Below are 21,562 nucleotides of genomic sequence, written 5' to 3' on the forward strand. Positions count from 1 at the left end.
TTTAGATCCAGACTCAAGCCACTAGAAAATTAGGTCGGGTCGGGTTGGATCCACGGTTACAATTTTTGACCTAAAGAGTCGAATTTTCATTTCCTCTGTTTATTCTAGCTATACTAATGTCTGTTTGATAGATTTGCTTCATAGAGATGTAACAGATGGGTATATGAAGATGGAGATGACATATGAAAGGTTAAAACAAAAGATACTCTAGGATATATGTGTCTTTTTAATTTGGTACTTCTTTAATTTAAAGGATAAAATAGGTATTATAAAAAAATTATTAAGTTCCAATTTGTTTCTCTCCAAATCCTCTCAAGAAACAAGAGCATTGGAGCCCAAAATTTTTCCTCATATTCTCTCATATTTCCTTTTTTTTTCTTCACTAAAAAACTCTCAAACATCAAAATTTTTAACTTTTTCTTTCATCCCATTTTTTTTTTCTTTCTTAATTTCAAGTTTTCAAATGGTGCCTTAAGTATTTAACTCAAGCCAGATTATTCCTCGCCATCTTGGCGCATGATTTTTACGAGACCGGGTCCGTTTCCTGGATTTCACCACTCCTGTGCGAGACTCACACGTTTCGCACCCCTTTTCCGAGACCTCGACTCCCAACTCTTCGACCGAGCACCTGCGCCGGGTTCACGTGCCCAGCGTCCTAGTCTTATTTCCGAGCAACACAGACCTGGCTTTGGAAACACCGCCGCGCACCCACTCACTGACCCTGTGGGCCCCGCGCATCTGGCCGTCCCAAGCACCCGGCCGCTCCCCCTTGGCGTTACCTGCTGCCAGCCGGACTGAAACCTGGACCAGCCAAGTCGACCGCCCACGTCTGCCTCCAAACCGGCAGCAACGAGCGTGGCCCACCGGTTACGAAACCGAACAGCGAACGCTGGCCTTTACCACTTCCTTGTTTCCCACGTTTCGAGGCCACCGTGGGCCCCACGTAAAAGTAAACGAGCTGGTGGGCCCACGTGGCGTCGACTAGGTAGAGAGATGGGTGTCATTAAATGTGTTCTTGTCCGATTATCGTTCCTAACATACATAGCCTCGATTCTAAATCCCACAAAAATCTCTCTCGTCCAAACTGGGGACGTTTCAAAGGGGTGGGGTGAGAGAAAGAGCGAGAAGCGAGGAAGGGAAGAAAAGGGCAAAGGAAAAAAAAAAAAGGGAAGAAAAATCCGGGGCTATAAATTCGTCCGGGCGGTGCGACCCACACTGGCTCCACTCGCTGCGATCTCAGGGCGAAGGGGGGAGAGCGAGAGGGAAGGAGAGGGGAAGGAGATTTGGGGAATCTCGGAAGATCCATTAAATCTCTTCTTTTCTCGTTCCAGGTACAAACCCTAACTTTCTCGCCCGAAAGGGGCGAAAGATCGTGCCTTTCGGGCGGTGGATCGTTGGATTTGCGGCCGGAAGGGAAAATATCGTGTCTATATCGAACTTTATGCTGTTTCCTGATGGAAATCTTTTGATTTCAGGTTTGCGATCGGCAGGGCTCGGGTTTAGGGTTTGCTGGAAGCCGATCTGAGGGATCCGGGATGGGCGGAGCCATGGAATTCGGGTCTTCGTCTTGTGTGAGCGTAGAACTCAAGGTAATTATCGGGTTGCTCTAGGGTTTTCACTAGGATGGCTGACGGGCGCATGAAGGCCGTGGTGGACGATGACAGCAGCGTGGATGGGGATGATGAGATCGGAAGGGCGGATGAAGATGAGGAGGAGTACGATGAACTAGAATTAGAGCTTTCCATCGGGAGGTGGGGATGGAAGGGAGGGATGCCGATGGATGGAGGAAGGAGGGAATGGTTCCCTCAGTGGGACCAAAACGTCGGGAGCTCGCGGTTCTTTGAGAGGCAGGCTGCTGCGAGGCAAGCTTTTCCTCACAGGCAGCCCGTTGCTGATCCTGCGCTGAGATTTTGGGGAGAGGATCTGGTGGCAACGCCATTTGCGCGGGTGGGATCTGCAGGTTTGATCCGATTGGATGATGAGACCATCTCGGAGACGGAGAGGGCCATGTCTGATAGGGAAAGAGACAACCAGCACAAGCGGCCTAAAGTTCTTGCCTCACCAGAGTGAGTTTTATTGTTAAGATTTTTCAAAAACTTCTTTCCCCCTTATATGGTGAAACCCTCTGGAACTTTGGTCTTCTAACCTTTATTCCTACAATTATTTTAGGGTTAGTGTTAGGGCTTTATATATTATTGGTGTTGGTTTTATTATTAGGACTTGTCTTTTATGTCTTTCACCTGGGAAGATTTGTTTTTGGCCACCACGGTTTCTACTGAAAATTTATGTTTCTATTGCCTTAGAGTCAAATTATATTTTAAGGATTTCGTTTTGGTTTATGCTATGAAATGCTCTTTTTTGATGATCCATCTTGGAAGTTCTTTAACAAGCCAGACATATCTATGGTGTTATGGAGAAGCATACTTACCTTAACTGTAACAACCGGACGTTATTCAAACTATATGGGTTGGCTTTATGAATTCTTATGCCAAAAATTGCTATATAGGGTTATGTCTGATGTCATTACAAGACAAAACAGGGGCCACCCTATGATTCATGGATAGTGAGTGTGGATTCGTCTTTTCGTTACAGATATTTGCATTCTTATAAATCAAAAATCAAGTTTTGATTCTGGAGTTTCTGTCAAATCCTTTTGTTTTGATGCACCTTTAGTTATAACTTGGTGGTTCATTCGCAATTTTTGAACATATCTAGCATGCAATGGAGATAGGGGTGTAAACAAGCTAAGCTTAGGTTGCTATTTTAATCTCTAGCTCCTTAATGCTTATGAACAACATTTTAAGAAATCTAGCGAGAGCTTGTGACCCCTGAGGTCTTTTATATATCTATAATTCTATATCTATATATGTTCATATCCATCATATTCTCAAATTTGGTTGTCCTCATTAAAATATCTAACATACCCTAGCCTCTATTCTATAGGTTATTTCGTTTAATCACAAAATTAATGTTGTGACAAGTTATATAATTGTTAGATCTTGAATTGCCAACTATGATTAGCCAATTAGTGACCTTTGTTTTATAGTTTAATATGTTTTATAATATTAATAACGGAGTCGGTTATATAATTGTTGGGTGAACTATTTCTGCCATTACATGTATTAAATGACCTCTTATTAGCAGTTTTTCTTGTCGTGGACTTATAGCCCAAAAGCTCAAGCTATTGGGAGGAGAATCTATTTGGTCTAATAAATCCATGAGGCAACCCTTTTATTAGTTAGTTTAGGACTATGACAATCTTCTCCGCCCAATCTCATGATGTCCTCATCACGATTGGCTCCTACTCGAGAGGGGGACCTCACCCCATGGCCCGGATCCTACTTGATCCTGCCGGATCCTCCTTGACCCTAGCATCCTCCAGTGAAGGACCCACCTAACAAATAAAGATTGTAATGCACAATGGACTCGTCTCTGATGCCACTTGTCACGAGCTTACAACACAATAGAGTGTTTTATTATTATTAGCGACTGTGGATTCCGTTGCTTCCTTTCATTCCATCTATAACATCGACGGAGCTCAACATGAAAGAGGTAGGCACTTTGGAATATCTCCAAGTTTGAGAACATGGCCTGACATTCTAGTTCAAACTGTATAAATTCTAAGTTCTAACCTTGCAGTCCTATTTTACTTCTTGTTTTTTTTTTGATGGTCACAAGGTATCACATTTTCCTATGGAAAATATGGTCCTGTTGATCAGCTCTTTCAAGATCTTTGTCGTCGAACATAATTGGGAGAGTTTCTTCATTCCTGGGATGGACACCATAAAAACTAAAGTTCTTCTTTTGCTTGGCCAATGGATGACCTTTACTTAATTGGTTATTTTGTTTTACTGCTTAATTGATAATGCTATGAGTTATACGATTGATATGTGAGTATTTTGCTTTTACATGTGTTAAGAGTCTTCATTGCTATCATTTTATATAATACCATTCGATGAATTTAGAATTGGACTTATTTTTCACATATCATGACTTTTTAATTTATTGATTCGATCTTTTCTTTCAATAGTAACATATTCCTTAATGGCTAATTTTCCTAAGCCTAGAGAAAAATGTTCAAGGGATTTTAAAGCTCTAGAGGTATTGGGCTATTACATCCTGTACAACGAGTAATGGTTTGCTTGCAATATAATAGTGTCTATGGGCCTTTCACACACATCAATATCATTATAATATTTATTTTTTACATTTAGCTATTTTTTTTGGGTTATATCTAATATTAAAGCTGGAATACATTCTTTTATACGTAAAATATATCAGTCTTTAATATTTCTAAGAAAAATGTATTTTTTATCATAAACATAACAAGTAAAAATAAATATTACACATCAGCTAATTATGTTTTCATGTTTTAAGCTAATTGAGCCTAGCTTGAGCAAGCCAAGCCTAGTTATAGCAGTTTGGTTACACGGGTGTCTATAGCATGTTCATGAAATCATGTTAAACTACATATATGCATGTCTTGGCATATATGCAGAACCATATCATAGTCACAAACAACATATTAATATTGATGTGATTTGTTTTCATAGTTGCGCTGGTAATAGTTGTGGGAAATACTAGCAAGCAACATATTATCACATAGAATATGGATCACTAGAATGGAGCCATGCATATAGAAGGTCAATGAACTCAAGTCCATCTTTGCGGTTGAAAGTGCCAATTCATGATCTAACCATTGACTCGTGGCTATTTATGATGACTCATTTGAATTTACTAAGGGCCTTAATATGTGTATAAATGCATACTTATGTAACTTATGGGCTTCCCCTATAGGCTTTTTCAAGTGTTATTAGAGGTCACTCATTGCCTTCTCTAGGGAGAGAAGGATCTATTTTGCTAAGGCCATTACACAGTTATGGTGTTGGCAATCCACGGTCTTGGGAGGCGCAGACGGGGACCAGGTTTAACATTTGGCCCTTTTTTCTTTCTTCACAAAGCGGCTGTCCCAGGGCTTGAAGTTGCGCCACCGTGCTTGTCAGCCTTTACAATTGCACCAAGCAATGACCCCTTAGGGATTTTGAATCCATTTGTAGCTGTCTTCTTGGAAAGTAATATATAGGTATGCGTGTACCATCTTGGTTCGAGCATAAAAGTGGTGTTCCTTGTTTCTTAAATTCATTAGTTATTCATGTGAGGGATTGTGCAGTTGTTTCAGAGAGTTCTTGTCATATAGCAAGTTGAGTTTAGGTATTTTAGCAGAGGTGCTTGTTTTATCTGAGGGGTGCACAATGATGATTTCTAAGTCAGTTATTCCCAGATATTAAAGTGGTTTCCCTTTTTTGCCTTTTTTTGGTAGTGTTTGCACTTTGCAATAAAATCTTTTTTTCATTCAAGTGCTGGAACCAAATTCTGGTGATTAGCATGACTGAACGGGGTTTCTAGAACTTCAAGACAACTATGGTTGGACATAGTCAAAGATGGTCGAACATGTTGACTATGGGCTAGTCATATGGTCAACCATGGCACCTATGGATAGTTATGTCAAACAGATGCAAAAGCTTAAACATTGTCATCTTCAGCTTTTAGAAGTGGCTTTATCTTTTTTTTTGGTCTTACATTGGAAAGATTGGAAGGAAAATGCACCCGACACCTGGAAAATAGGAGTGGCTGATGTATATAGCAACCTTCTACTTTCCTCAGATTTCTCTTCATTTTAGTTTTGCTTTCGTGCGATTAATGATTTCCTAGTTTACAATTTTGTTAATTATATTTCCTCAAGCAAGTTTTTGTCTTCTTTCCTTCTAATGCATTAGTTGATGGTATTTGTTTTGCCTACATTTTCACTTTATTTTTTAATTTGAAATCTTCCATCTCCTCTTATGTACTTCTATTTTCAAATCTAGACTTTAAGCCTTGGTTAAATGAATCCTACCTTTTCTTCCAAGGTTGCTATCTACCAGCAGAAGTCTGCCTTTCCTTCTATTAGTCATTGGTGTCGCACCTCCTTAGTTTCTCACAATGTGCTATAGGAGAATCCTACCTCTTATGCACTACTTTCCTTTCTTTCTTTTTTTCTTTTTATTGTTTATTTATTTTATTTTTCTGGGTTCTTCGGGGAGATTCCAATTGCTTAATCAAGTTGAAAATCTTCTTTGGGATCCTCAAAGGCATCAAGTCTCAAAGAAACCCAATCCATCCGACTCGATAAAGTAGGTTTCAAGTGTGCTTACTAATTTATAGTGCTTGTAGCCTTGCTTGGATTTATCATTGTTTTGTTTACTGAAACTTACACTATGTTGAATACTTGATTTGGAACATTGTGCTTTTCTAGAACTCCTGTTAAGATTGCTCCACTTGGTTCTCTAGATTGCAGTCATTTGAACTACGCATGGGTTGACTCTATTTTAAATAATGAAATAAGTTGTATTTCTCTTTCCGTTTCGGAGAGTGGTAGTCCGGAGTGTAACTAAGGGGGTTCGGGGGTACTCCCCTGAAACCTGCCCGATAGGGGCAACAGTAATAGTCCTGCCCTGCCAGCGAAGAAGCTAGCTCAACCGAATAAAGATCTTCAAACTGAATCTGTATTAGAATCAAAAAAAGTACCTGGATCCAAGATCAGGATATCCGGTTTTGTTCCAACCAAGGGAAAGTCTTATTCTATAGATTCCACCTCAACTGAAAGAGATGCAGGAAAGTTTGGAACTGATAGCGCTAGTCACAGGAAACTACTTAGTTATTTGAATTGTCACTTTCCACAAAGAGATAGTCGGCAGAGGAGTGGCAACCTAGGAAAGGAGTGAAATATGCTCTCAGGAGTCTTGCTTTGTAGCTGAACCAGTAGCTTACGGAGGAACTGACTCGACATCAAGGTTTGGAACAAAGCTGCTAGCAGATAGTTCAGTAGCAGAGTTGATAACTACACCTAGACCTTTGGCTAATAGTTCCCAGAAGACTCAATCCATTCCCCAGAGGAAAGACTTGATAATTGGATTATGCATACTTTTGTTTCCTATGTATAGCATGAATATTGCATTAGTAAAATGTTTTTTCAGAATAGGGTATTCTACTTTTGAACAGTTCACTGAAATAGCAATTTTTATTCGGTCATGAGTGGCTGATTTCCTATAATTGGGTAAGTGATAGTCTTGTTTATATGTGCGGACAAGATGTATGGGTCCATGGATTTTCAATTGTATAGATGCTGTTCATGGAAGAAAAATGTGCAGAATCTCTATTTGCCTCCACCATTCTATGGGTCACTTATTGTTTATGACGACCTCACTCCTGTTCAATTATGGACCTTCGACCTTGTGGTTGATAAGTGCCCAATTTACCTGCCTGGGTTTGACGGGATGGCACAAACAGGGGGAAGGGAACGTGGAAGGAATGTGGAAAGCTGGGCGGAGAAACGAGAATGGTCAGACATGCCTCACACTCGGATCCATTAGGGGCATTGATGTTGGAGTTGCTCCATGTGTTGCTTGATCTAAAATAGTTAATGGATTTCTCTGTTTTTTGTTGATTTTTTTTTGCACATGGCTCAATATATAATCTAAGAAGATGGGGATCTCTTTCGAGGGTGAGCTTTGGCGCAATGGTAAGATTGCTCCGTTGTGATCCGGAGGTTATAGGCTTGAAACACAGAAACAACATCTTTGCAGACGACGCTAAGGTTACTCATATCTAACCCTCCCCAAACCTTACAATGATGGGAGTTTCGGGCGCTAGCCTTTCTTTTAAGCCAGTGATTTTTCTGACCTTTTACAGAATACACTAAACCAACATGTTAACTAATTGGATCAATTTTTACAGTTTTTCTTCTGCAGTGCCTTGATGTGACATGGGCGGGAAAGTGGTTCAAGTGCCGGTTCTCTTTTTATAAGAACTAAAATGAATCATTTGTTTTGGATTTTTGACCTCTCTGCAGGGTGGATCTCGATAGATATAAAAAGATCTCCCTACAAGCCATTCATTCAACTTTCTGTAGGATTATATATGCGTGATGTATATATGTGTGCATGTGTATGTTTTAAATTTGTTTTTAGAGATTGATTATGGAATTCTTTTTACTAACTTTAAATTGAGTTTCTATTTCCTGCTTTCCTGCTGGATTGGAAATCCTGTATTTCACATATCCATATGATGGTCCTTAGGTTTCTGGAATAGAGTAATGTAAAATGAAGTGCTCTGACTCTAATTCATTTATAGAGGTGACATGCTTATCAGGTTATGAAACTATGTTGACATTTGACAAGGCCTATAAAGATGCCCGTATTGTGTATGTAGTACTGTCCTTCTGATTCATTAATTTGAGTAGGAAAAAGGTCATGCTTCTCTATGGATGCCTTTCATGACTTCATCACTTAGATAACGTTCATTCTACTATTACTTAGTTCCATACCTGTGTTTCTTTGAAGTATCTTTTTTCTCCGGTTGGTACTTTTGTAAGACTTTCTGTACCATTGATGATTGTGTTATTGCAATTAATCTCTTGTGGTGTCGAGGCTCGTTTTAGTTAAAGCCTCCACACAGCACTTTGCAAGGATTCTAGAGCTGAGCACTGATAAGCTTGTTTCATGTCTTATTTTTAAACAGGGCTTGCGATTATGCTGCTGCATCTTCCTCAGGGGCTGAAGCATCTGCTCCACCGGCAACCAGGGAGTACACAATTCAAAGCTCGCCAGTTCTATCTGATATTGAGATGGCTTACTACTTAAGCCTCTTTTCAAATGATGATGGTAATGGAAAACCCAGGGAGTCTAATGATGGAGGAAGTGCTGATGGAGGTGGTACTAGAAATATTGAGGATGTAGAGGTTAGAATGGACCTTACAGATGATCTATTGCACCTGGTATGCCCACATCTCTGCTTCATGTTTAACCGTTAGTTTGCTTGAACAGGACTCCATGTTGATATATTATATTTCCTTGCAGATTTTCTCCTTCTTGGGCCAAAAAGACTTATGTAGAGCTGGCGCAACTTGCAAGCAGTGGCTAGCAGCTAGTACACATGAGGATTTCTGGAGGTGTTTAAAGTTTGAGAATACAGGGATCTCTCAGCAGAATTGTAGGTCTTCTGTTCTAACCTCTCTGCCCCTTCCCCTTTTCTTTCCTACTCTGGTATATCTATGAACTATATAATGCGCCATTTAAAGGAACAGCTTTTAATGTTCATGGCGCTAGCGGCAGGTGCATTGAATTGCTTAACATGAAATGTGGACTTGTCAAGTCAATTTTAGAATTGTTCAACCTTTGCATTCTGTCATTCATTTACTTTGGATTGTGCTAAAATAGCCTAAATGAACTTGGCTTAAAAAACAAACTGAAAGAGCTGAAATGAATCAGGATGGCCCCAATTTTTGGCTGAGCATGTGATATAACCATTACATCAAACCTTGCTCCTCAAGTACAGCTTGTTATACCATAATTTTGTTGAGTTGAATTCCTAATTGCCAAACGTGGGACATTTTCAATGAAATGAAAACTGAAAAGTACCCATCCTTGTACCTTCATTTATGATTTCTACAAGTTTTAGACCAATGAATAATGTTTTTGATTTAAGTTTCTTAACTGTTCATCTAGGAGATATAGTATGATAAAAGTAGGTTGAAGATTGAAGTTCTTCCTCATCTTTTGTACCACAAGAACCTCGCATATCCTTGCTGTGTGAGACTTCATTGTGGTTCCTTTTTGTTGTTGGTGAAATTGATAGCAGTGCAATTATTCAATAAACATACATTGTGAAATTTTCAACAAAATCGTTGGTTTCTGTATTGCTTTCTATAGGCACTTCACTGATTGTCTCCAGTGTTAACCAAAATTGTTTCTAGAGTTTACGAAAACTTATATTAATCATCATATCTCAGGTTGGCACTATGCAATTTTTTATTAGTCTATGCTAGGTACCTTGGTTCACAGAAATAATAAGAATGAAGTAGGGCTTCTCACACATCATACTTGTTGAGACATTCTACTTTGTTGTCGAGGGTTTACAAGTCTGAGATTAAAAATTGGAGTCTGGGGATGTAAGAAGTTAGAACTTCAAAGTATAACTTGTAAATGCCATACTCCTCTTAAGAGAATTGCAAGGGAAAAGTGCACTCCATACTCTTTGAAATTGAAGCAAATCCAGACAATTTTTTTAAACTCAAAGATGACTTGACATCTCTAAATGGCTTGACTAAACTGTGGGAGCCATACCAAAATTCAGAATGGAAAGACAAGTGAAAAAATTTTAGAAATTGATTTTTGTGTCATTCTAGACTGAAATATAATGTGTTTTTGGGCTGCTGTATTAACTTAAGCGAGCTATATTGTCTTTTCTGATTATACTCTTCTGACTTGCGATTGAAATATAGTGTGTATTATGGTCCGCAATCTCGATACAGACTCCTTACTGTTTCTCATGCTGATACAGTGTTGATATGCCCAGTTATGGGGGTTGGTTTGGTGCATTGAGACTCGTTTAGGTATTGATACAGTACAATATGTCCAGGATGGGGTGGTAAGGCGAACCTACCGTGTATTTTCTCTTTGACCTTCATATTTGTATTGGAACTCTCACCGACAACATAGAAATATGAATAAGATGCTTATTGGATAAATGACCTTTTGAGGTTCAAGATTCAAAATTTCCTTGTGTAATTATTGATCAAATAACCTGAACTACATCTGTACATATAGGGTTGGAATTGGGACCAAGCCGACCCGATAGGCCTTATTGGGCTGGGCCAACTTCAGGTTGGGCTACGGGCTAGGCCTAAAAGATTTTGGACCGAGTTTGGGTTTAAATATAGAGCTTATATTTTTTTGGGCCGGGCTCGGGTATATCATTGCCTCGGCCTAAGCCCAGACGAAGCCCGAAATGGAGCCTAAACTTAGGTACTTATTTTATGAACCATTTAGAAACTTGGAATGCCATTTCCAATTGTGTTTTCAATTTTTCTTTTCTAGTAAACATGTTTCTGATCATTAGATGGTTGCTAACATGAAGCTACGGTATTTCATCAAAAAATATGTGAAGCTACAATATGTGAAAGATTAAGCTTCAATTGGGTTTGGCCCAGCCCAATTTTTAGCTTAAATGGATAATTTGGGCTGGGCTGGGGTCGGGATTTTCTAAAAGTTTTAAGGCCTAAGCCCGGCCCAAAGCCTGAAAATTTTTTGGGTCGGGCTTGGGTAGGGGAGTGGCCCGGCCAACCCGGCCCATTTCCACCCTATGCACATATGATTATCTTTGCTTGGTCATCGGTTGATGGAAATGTATAGGCCCAATGGCTCAGATAATTTGCTTGTGGTGGACTGTGGACATGGCTTTAGTTGCTCTAAAATCTTGGTGGACAGTGAAACATTTGAAACTTACACCCATCATAGGAGATTAGCATCATATCCAAAAACAGCGCTAACTTGTCCGACTATAGGGGAGCCCACCCCTTTCAGGAGTAACAGTCAGTGTTTTGTAATTCAGTGCATGTTGCTGAATATGCGCTCCCATATGTGTAGGGAGTCTCTTGGCCACACTGCATTGTCCATATGCAGTTACTCTATGCAGTCATACCACATATGGACTGAAAAGATGATCTACTTTGAATTGTACCACATATGCAACTCACTAAAGTTTTTTCCTGGAGGTTTCAACCGTCGTTGACTATGACAACAGTCGCGACCGACTATAAAGATCCTCGCGACTATGGCAGGGCGGTACGCTCTGCTCTCTCGCGACCTCTACTCTAATCAAATCAAGGCCCCTACGGAAGATGAAAAAAGGGCGAGCACTGAAATGAGAAAGGAACGAGTGAAGCAAGACGACTTCGGTACCTTAGTACAAGATCGAAAAGTGGCTAATTTAGCTCAGTCGACGCTCCCCACCAATGAATGTTGGTGACTTCTGTTCCAACTGGACTGGGAGAACAACAGTCAGGTGCACCCATTGGACGCTGGAGCCAATGTTCTACACACAGAAGGACTGCACACCATACTAAAAGGTCAAAGTAAATACAAAGTTAAAAATGATCAAAAAACAAAAAAGGCTGGGCATTGCCTCCCAGTCGGCATCGGAGAATGCAAAGAAGGTGGTTTTTGGTCCCGGAGTGTTGGTTACCGGCGATTTCCGACAAGTCTTTCTTCATTTTTAGAGCAAGAAGCGGAACAAAAATCGACGCTTTCTTTATTTATATTTATGGATAACCAATCCATTTGCAAATATAGTTGGGAGACTTTCCCCAAGAAATGGGTACATAAAATGAAAAGATCGGAACATGGGAATAGATCTTATACCAATACTGACTACCCATTTCCATTGTTGTGCTTTCTAAAATGGCATACCTATACAAGGGTTCAAGTTTCTATCAATATTTGCGGAGTTTAAAAGTATGTACGTGCGTAGTTCAAGTTTTCGCCCGATTCACCAAGGAATATTTTGGTTGCTTTTGGCGGATCGCTTACTACTAGGTTGGATCGGATGTCAACCTGTGGAGGCACCATTTGTGACTATTGGACAAATTCCTTCTTTCTCTTTCTTCTTGTTCTTTGCCATAACGCCCATTCCGGGGCTTTACCTTTATCTGGGCCTGTGCAGATGAAGTGGGTTCAAGCTAATGATTAGGTTTCTTGTTGGTTGGCTTTATATGGGTGTAATAATACTAAATGCTGACTGTGTTATAGCTATGCTATTGCACCTTTGTGACCAGCACAATTGCTAGTTGTTATTGTTATTTATATTGCTACCATCCATCCAGAAGTATAATTATCTTTATTGTTCTTATGATTGTATATAATGTATTATATTTAATTTTAAAATTGTTATAAAATAGTAACTGCATATGCAGCCTGTATGTACTATGCAGTCTCTTGACTACTTGCATACAGCAACTGCCTTTTAAAGCATTGGAAATAATCATTTGGTCATGTCCCTTACTGCTCAAACTTGAATATTTTTCCGTTTATTGACTTGTTATGCTCAACAGATAGGAAAAGTATATCTCTCCTGTTCTCTTCATAGACTAGCCAAAATTTATGCAAGTTATCTTGAACAAACCAAGGACTTCTGGACTTACACTCTACTATCTGTAGACATTTTGTTCTAATTTGCTTACTGCTCCAATGCCTTTGCAGTTGTTGCCATTTGCCGGCGATATCCAAATGCTACTGAATTGAATATGTCTGGCATTCCGAATGCTGATGCGCTTGTTGTGGAAGCAATGACTTCTCTTAGGTTTTTCTTCTGAAATCCTTGCTTTTGTGTCCTTGTTCATTCTTTTTTCAATTTACTTATTTCCCTTTTGAGTTGCTAATAACTTACTGATTTTCAGGCGTCTTGAAACTTTAATCTTGGAAAAAGGGCAGCTGGGCGATGCTTTTTTCCATGCTTTGACAGATTGTCCTGCATTGACCAATCTGAAAATTTCTGATGCCTCTCTTGGAAATGGCATTCAGGAGATAACTGTGTACCATGATAGGTTGCGCGACCTTCAGATTTTAAAGTGTCGCGCTCTCCGTATTTCTGTCAGGTGATGATATCTCTACTCTTTTCTCTGAACTCTGGTTTACTTCCATTACTTCGTTGAAATGTATCCATCTACTGGTATGCTTGACGCTGATAATTTACAGATGCCCTCAGCTTCAAACTTTATCTCTGAGGCGCACCAGTATGGGTCATGCCTTGCTTAGTTGTCCTCAATTACATGAATTGGATTTATCTTCCTGCCACAAGCTATCTGATGCTGTGATTCGATCAGCTGCTACATCATGCCCTTTATTGGCATCATTAGATATGTCGTCTTGCTCATGTGTTAGTGATGAAACGTTGCGTGAAATAGCTTTTGCATGCCCTAATCTCTGCGTTCTGGATGCTTCATACTGTCCAAACATCTCATTTGAGGTTGGTTTCATGAGTTTCTAGATGTTCTTTTCTATTGATCTGTTTGCATTGATTTGAGCTCACATATTTATTTGTCTTACTGGAAGTCTGTGAGACTGCCAATGTTGATAGATCTAAAACTTCAAAGCTGTGAAGGCATAACTTCAGCTTCAATGTCTGCAATATCTCATAGTCATATGCTAGAGGTTAGAGCTTTCTTTCCCAGTTTTCTTGTCATTTAATCCATTTGTTTCATGATATCTTTGGCACCATTATGTTTTATTCTATTTATATAATGATTGCAGGCGTTACAACTCGATAACTGTGGCCTACTAACGTCTATCTCATTGGATCTGCCACACTTGCGGAATATAAGTCTTGTACACTTACGCAAGTACAGTATGATATTGTTTTTTTGTCTATATCTTTGTGAAATTATGCTCTTTCATGGGCTTTATGCTAGACTTTTTAATACTTATTTTAGATTTGTGGATTTAAATCTGCGGAGTCCTGTTCTTTCGTACATAAAGGTTTCTAGATGTTCAGCCCTCCATCGGATCAGCATAGCATCAAATTCTCTTCAGGCAAACTTTGTTCTTATGAGACTTGCATTCTTTCTCTGTTCTTTATTTTTGTTTTGGTGGTTAGAGATTCAAAGAACAATATTTTCTGGCTTTGCAGAAACTGGTATTGCAAAAGCAAGAAAGTTTGGCTACATTATCATTGCAGTGTCAGAACTTGCAAGAAGTGGACCTCAGTGATTGCGAATCTTTGACAAATTCAATTTGTGAAGTTTTTAGTGATGGCGGTGGTTGCCCAATGCTCAGATCATTGGTTCTTGACAACTGCGAGGTCTGCTGTCCAGTCTGTTTCGAGATTTAATTAATGCAAATATCGTATCCAGTTTTTGAGCTCAAATATCACTTTCTATTTAGAGTGCTTTGGCAAAACTAAGGACCTGAATGTTATCACCAATACAGAGATGTAGATTATCTTAATGGTGCTATTTTTCCTTCAGCTTATGAATCTGCTTCATAGTTTATACAGAATCATTAAGCATGAGAGGATTGGGTAAATTCAGATGAGTGAATTATGACAATGACGATGGAAAGAAAGAATTATATTACCGTTAGTCACTGCTTGTTTTTTCTTTTTGCCCTTTTCACAGGGAATTGATGTACAGTTGACATTTTGAAACTCTTCTATCCTTTTTTGAAAACTCTGCTGCACTTAGATGCTATAAATGTTTGTGTTTTATTGTCTTTGTTTGGCCTAACTTTAATTATCGTCCATTTTTGTTTGTCATTTGCATGCATGATCAGCTGCTGCTATTGACTGCTGGTCATCATTACAAATTCTAACCACCACTTATCTCCATCTTTTTAGTTATTGTTTCATATCCTGGTGGGATGTCATGCGGGATGTGGGAATGGGTGCTGCCCCAAGTGTTGGGATGGAACCATCTGCTATCATCCTAGCATCCCGAGTGGCATGTCCTAGGTCATCCCTCATCGATGGGATGGCGGCACGTCCCGTTCCATGGGGGAACTAGGACGGCCTTGTAAAATCTTGGTTATAGTAATAATTACTCTAATTATTGCGTTTGTCATTTAAAGTGGTTAAGTCTAAACCATTTCTTTTCTCATCCAAATTCAGCTTTTCGGGTTAACTCTGATGGTTGTGATGTGGTCTATTAAATGTTTATTCAGGGAATCCTAGTGCTCCATTGTTCATTTGGTAGATTTTTTTTGGAAGCTCAATACAGCAAGCCTCTATGAGCACTACTTCATAGCTCAGTTTTGTTGTTTTGAAGTAATAATTTTTTTCTAATGGTCCTTTCAGATAGTGTCTTATGCTAATGTTGTTTGATTTTGTTGCTGGCTTTTCAGTGTGATTGTGCATTTTCTTGTGAATATGTTGAGGTATTTTTATAAACTTGGTATTTACTTTCTCGTGACTTTCCAGAGCTTAAGTATGATAGGACTGAACACTAGCTCTCTGGTCAGCCTGTCACTTGCTGGTTGCCGTGCTATGACTTTTCTTGAACTCTCATGTCCAAATCTTCAAAAAATAAATCTTGATGGATGCGATCATCTTGAAAGAGCATCATTTTGTCCCGTAAGTTGACTTTTTTATTATTTTTTTAATAAAATATAGTCAATGTTGAATCTATACATTTATGCTTTTCATGCTTTGCTCGCTTTATCGTACTCATGATGATGTACATGCATCTTTGTGCGCGTGATTGTGTGTGTTTTGTACTGTGTTTCTTTGCTTAAATAAATACGTATGACATGCCTGAAGGCTGTTGCCCCATTATAAGTCCAGACAACTTTGTGAATCTTCTACATTAAATTGATATGCAGTCTCATCTTGTTATCAAAACAGTTTGTAAAAAGAAATTGTTTTTCTTATTTAATTCCTAGCTATCTTTCTTATATGTAATATCTAATTTTAACTAGACTTAGCATGCCTTCATCTTGTCACTGAGAAATTCAGAACATTCCCTTAAAGAGATGAGTTTCAACTTCCACTACAGGCATGCGGAACTGGATTAGGATTTGTGTATCTGAGCTGGGAACTTACGGTCTTCAAAATATGACAAGATGCATCCCATGTGCACTATTTGGAAAGCATAGTCATGCAAATGGCATAAAGCTTAATTTATTGGTCTGTACCCATGCAACAGCATATGCACATTTGCATGTGCACGCACGTGGACGAATGCACATACATACAAGAGTTAAGCTAGTACCCTAGTGGTGCAAAACTGATGATTGACATTTTTTTAGTTGAGGTTCCATTCTGCTGGTTATGATCTACCATATTTAACATACCTACAAACAGAATAATCATGTGTTTGGAGTTCTCCCATCTATGCATCATGTGGATGGAAAATCAATAGTGTTAATGTTCTAAAGATATATATTGCAGACCATATATACATTAAATCATAAAAAGTAAAAATCGACTGATTTGGATGCTTCTGAGCCAAATCAAATACTGTTTATTCCACCAGATTGGTTTTATTTGACGCACAAGTATGAAGTCTTTAAAATTTTTGATTTTTGGTTTCTAGGCAATGTTATATGATGGAGGTCATGTTTAATGATGTGGGGTTTCAATTTAGATGCTCCGTAATTAATAGAATTATAGTCTTAATCCCAGAAGGGGGTATTACTATTGGTGTAAACAAGCCGAGCACAAGAGGGCTGGCTTCAGCCTAAGCTTGAATTGAAATAAAATGTGACCAACTTGGGCTTGACCTATTGTTATAGAGCCAACTCAAACTTGGCTCTGTGGGTCATCAAGGAACATGGGGAGAGGAGAAAAGGGAAAAACGTTGACTAGTGATTACTAGGGAGACGAAGCAGCCTCGACGATGTTAGTGGCATGGGTGGAGGAAAGGAGACTTAAGATATAGAGGACTACCATCTCACTGAATGTCTTTTTATCAATTCTTCAGCCAATGATCCACTGATCAATAGCCTGATCTAGAAAATCATTGTCATTCCTGTAAAACTAGAAGAGGAAGGAGAAACAGAATTTAGGAGGCTCATCTTGAGTTCTCTGGTGGGGTACAGGCCATGGATTAGCGGTTAAGGTTTGGCATCGAGAAGAGAGTTGCTGTTTGAAAAGGAGAGGTAGGCTGTCAGAAACTGCTCTAGAGGGTCTGGGTGACTCGGCTTTTTTCTTTTCTTTTTTTTTTTTGGGGGGGGGGGGGGGTGGGGATGCTGGGAGAGGAGATGGGGACAGGGAGGAGAGAGTAGGAGGTGGCTTCAGGTGAGTTGTCATGATTGTTGAAAGAGGGAAATCAAAAGCATTAGCATATAAAATATCTTATCGATCTAAATCATCATATCTCATTCCAGTGGTCACAATCTAATATTTTTAATTAAGCATCAGTCATAGTTTTTGGATGAAAAGTAACTACTGTGTAACATTATTCTTTATATCAAATTTACTAATTTCATCAACTAATTCTGTAATTGACATTTTTAATTAAGTAATAACCAAGATACGCACACACATAATTTATTTGTTCATATTTCGAGCTATAGCGAGCTGCACTGAACTCATCATCCTCAGATAAGAGACATGGTTTTACTTGAAAAGATTAAGAATTGCCGGGCTTCTTCGAAAGGGATATTACTTATCTCTTTAGGAGGGAGAATTACTCTTTTAAATGTGATGCTTTTACCCTTTCTACCTACATCATGTCTATGTTTAGATTACATAAATGGGTGATTAAGAGATAGATCAAATAAAAAAAAGCTCCTTTTGAAAGGCCAAGAAAAGACAACATGGTTTCATTGCCTTGTGAATTGGCTTGATAAAAATAAATTGTTTATCATCTCACTTTGTGTTCACACTGATCAGAGCATTCTTTGTAGGTTGGTCTTGAATCACTCAATCTGGGGATATGCCCAAAGCTAAGTATTCTTCAGATTGAAGCTCCAAAAATGTCAACTTTGGAGCTGAAGGGCTGTGGTGTGCTGTCTCAAGCATCCATCGATTGCCCTTTGTTGACATCTTTGGATGCTTCATTTTGCAGGTGGTATTTATTCTGCATGCTTTTTCATTATCTGTTATTTCTTCACATAAGCTGAGTTTTTCTTCTGTATACAGGCAATTAGTGGATGACTCACTGTCTATGACAGCTGCTTCATGCCGTCGTATCGAAACTCTAATCCTGTCATCCTGCTTATCAATAGGATTTGGTGGGCTGTCATCTTTGCATTGGCTTCGACGTCTGACCCTATTGGATTTGTCATACACTTTTTTGATGAACTTACAGCCTGTTTTTGATACTTGTTCGCAGTTAATGGTGAGTCCATTGGATTGTTGGAAACATATTCATTTGAATCATTAAAATCATTACTTCCATTTAAATTTTAAACTTTTATTTGAAAACTAACTTGACCAAATTGGATTATTTTAATTTAATAATCTTTAACTAATTATTAATGCTGCATTCTTTTGAATAATGTCTCTCAACTTGTTGTATGATCGTCTGTGATCATGTTCGGTTTTAATATTTGGTATAAGAAGTAAATGTTAATCTGCACCACTCTATGAATTTCCCGGATAGGTTTGAATGGAGAATTTGCCGTTTAAATTGTAGTGACAGAGCACAAAATATCAAACGCATTATATCCAGAAGGTGCAAAGCCATTCATTTTAATTTTTGAACATCAGAACATTAATCTACCACTAAAGGATGGTGTAATATATCCTGTTTTTATAAATGAGCAGCAATTTTCTTCATCTTAATGCCATTTCCTTTTCACCATTCAGAAGCATTTTCTGCCTTTATGTTATTTATAGACTGGGCAATGTTGTGACTTCTATTTCCTTCCTCACAGACCCTAAAACTTTCAGCTTGCAAGTACCTTACTGACTCGTCTTTGGATGCTCTCTATAAAGAATGTGCGCTTCCAGCCCTTTGTGAGTTAGACTTGTCATACTCATCCATTGGGCAGTCTGCGATAGCGGAGCTACTTTCTTGCTGTACGAATTTAGTTCATGTGAACTTGAATGGTTGTGGGAATATGCATGAACTTGTTTGGGGTTCAAATGATTTCCTTTCATTGGAGATGCCAGATGATGTTTGCCCATCTAACCTGATGTTCTTGAAGAAAGAAAACAAGGCTTTCAGAAAATCTGAGCATTTGCTCGAGACTCTTAACTGTACTGGATGTCCAAACATTAAGAAAGTTCTCATTCCTTCTATGGCTCATTGTTTTCATTTATCTAAAATAAACCTTAATTTATCCACAAATCTGAAGGAAGTGGATCTTGCATGTTTCAATCTCAGCACTCTAAATTTGAGGTTAGTGTTCCTTTTGAGACTTCACCTGGTTTCAATCTCAGCACTCTAAATCTCTCTGTTGATATTTTATGCTTTTGGGTTATTTAGCAATTGTAACTCCTTGGAGATTTTGAAGCTCGACTGTCCAAGATTGACCAACCTCCAACTTCTGGTAATTCCTCTATCCATGATCATCCACAAAATTGTTTACAAATACAATACTTGCATGAAAGATACAAAATTGCTTACAAAAATATAATACTTATCATGAAAGATACATTGCTCATAGCTGTTTCAACTGATGCTATTATCAGTGCTTTATCCTGTGTGGATAAGCTTGGTTTTGAAACCAAAAAAAAACCAAGTTCCTTCACATGGTATTAGTCTGGAGTTCTAGTTTTTGTACATGGCTTCATGGTTGTCATGGTTGTGCTTGCCATTTCCATGGACAGTGTTTCTTGGACTTGAAATTATTGTGTTGCGCTTGAGTACACTTATCTACATCTTGAAGGCACCACTGTCTTGTGTTTGACTTTGTCTAAGGCTATCAATTGGTCATCTTTGACGTGCAGTAGCAGCATGCAGGTGTCTGTCGTGTCACCCAATCGTGAACTAAATATTCACATAACCATCCAAATTGGAACAATTATTGGGATCCTACTAACTGTATACCATATGAAGCCATGGTCACCACCTGGCCATTGCGTGACAATTCTTATGTCATGGAGTTTTACATGTTAGTTGATGGACTGGTATGCAGTTCCATAGTGCACATGGCAATAATATGAACAACTGCAAAAAATTTTCATGTGGGTGCTGGTGTTCAAGCCATGTCTGGCTGCATAACAATCTATAGTGTGAAGCTGACCTGCCTCTGCCCAGCTGGTTGGCACCTCTCTCCTGGGCACTTGAGCTGGGGAGAGCTCCTGAGTTTTGACTCAGGATGGTGGCTTTCCCACTGTTATTTTCAAAAGCAATTCATAATATGAATTGATCTTGCTATATCTGTAAAAGGTTGTGTTCATGTGTTCACCTCTCTGTTTTGCTGTTTTCTTTTTTAGTTTACAACTATCAACTCATAATGACCTAATGCTGTCTTCTTCTATCAGTTTTTTATTTTAATTTTTGGGTAAATTATGTTTTACAGGCTTGCAACATGCTGGCTGTGGAAGATGTAGAAGTTGCCGTATCACACTGTACTATGTTGGAAACCCTCAATGTCCACTCCTGTCCAAAGGTGAGATTACGTGATTAGTTGCTATATATGCATTAAATTTGCACACTATCACAGATATTATGTGTATTACCCTTTTTTTGGTTAAAAATCTCTTAACCTGTTGTTCTGTGTATTTGTTTCTTTCCTGGACAGATAAATGTTGAGGATGTTGGGAGATTACGTATGGTGTGCCCTAGTCTGAAACGCATCCAGAGCGGCCAACCAATGTAGTGGCATTAATGCTTTTGTAATATTCATTTCTCTTGCAGCTGGTATTTAAAAAACTAGTCTTGTGGAGTTCTGATATCGTAAAAATGACCCATTGGTGCTTTTGTTGTACATACACCAAGTGGCATTGCTTCTTGTTTGTTCCTGGCAGCTTTTTTGCTAATGTGAGCGCGTGGTAGCTTGTAGAAGAGCCATACGCTCGTGTGCGAACCAAATGCAGTGGCATCGTTGTGTGTGGTTAATATATTGAAAATAATTGTGTAGTTGGATCTGAATTGATGGTCTGTGGCATGTAAGATTGTGCTCATTCATATTCTCCTTGTTCTCAAATTGGCTGCTATTAGCAGCATTTCCTGATAATATCAAGTTTGAGGTGACTGCTCTGCCACCAATCTGATTTGAGTGGTTGTGGCATATTATTGCTTCTGGAGGCTGATCTACTTTCCTTTATAAGCCTACTACGAAATTGTAAGGTTCCCGAATAT

General features: G+C 38.9%; 1 protein-coding gene across 1 annotated transcript; it reads left to right on the top strand.

Annotated features, from left to right (window-relative positions):
* The first annotated feature begins 1,051 nt into the window (after positions 1 to 1,051).
* On the top strand, positions 1,052 to 21,388 carry LOC103712630 (F-box/LRR-repeat protein 15). Its single transcript, XM_008799206.4, has 18 exons — positions 1,052 to 1,331; positions 1,476 to 2,066; positions 8,560 to 8,815; positions 8,898 to 9,030; positions 13,077 to 13,176; positions 13,274 to 13,471; positions 13,572 to 13,842; positions 13,929 to 14,027; positions 14,127 to 14,215; positions 14,306 to 14,405; positions 14,503 to 14,673; positions 15,787 to 15,939; positions 18,216 to 18,376; positions 18,451 to 18,649; positions 19,188 to 19,654; positions 19,742 to 19,805; positions 20,781 to 20,870; positions 21,003 to 21,388. Exons 2-18 carry the CDS (start codon positions 1,624 to 1,626, stop codon positions 21,078 to 21,080), a joined length of 3,072 nt encoding a protein of 1,023 aa, XP_008797428.1. The 5' UTR covers positions 1,052 to 1,331; positions 1,476 to 1,623; the 3' UTR covers positions 21,081 to 21,388.
* Positions 21,389 to 21,562: the final 174 nt, after the last annotated feature.

Source organism: Phoenix dactylifera, chromosome 6, assembly GCF_009389715.1.
Source record: "Phoenix dactylifera cultivar Barhee BC4 chromosome 6, palm_55x_up_171113_PBpolish2nd_filt_p, whole genome shotgun sequence".
In the NCBI taxonomy this organism is placed as follows: domain Eukaryota; kingdom Viridiplantae; phylum Streptophyta; class Magnoliopsida; order Arecales; family Arecaceae; genus Phoenix; species Phoenix dactylifera.

Coding starts and splice junctions, on each gene's coding strand:
- LOC103712630 (XM_008799206.4), top strand. CDS start 1,624: ATGGCTGACGGGCGCATGAAGGCCGTGGTGGACGATGACAGCAGCGTG. Junction 13,177..13,273: donor GAAGCAATGACTTCTCTTAG/GTTTTTCTTCTG, acceptor ACTGATTTTCAG/GCGTCTTGAAACTTTAATCT. Junction 13,843..13,928: donor GTCCAAACATCTCATTTGAG/GTTGGTTTCATG, acceptor TCTTACTGGAAG/TCTGTGAGACTGCCAATGTT.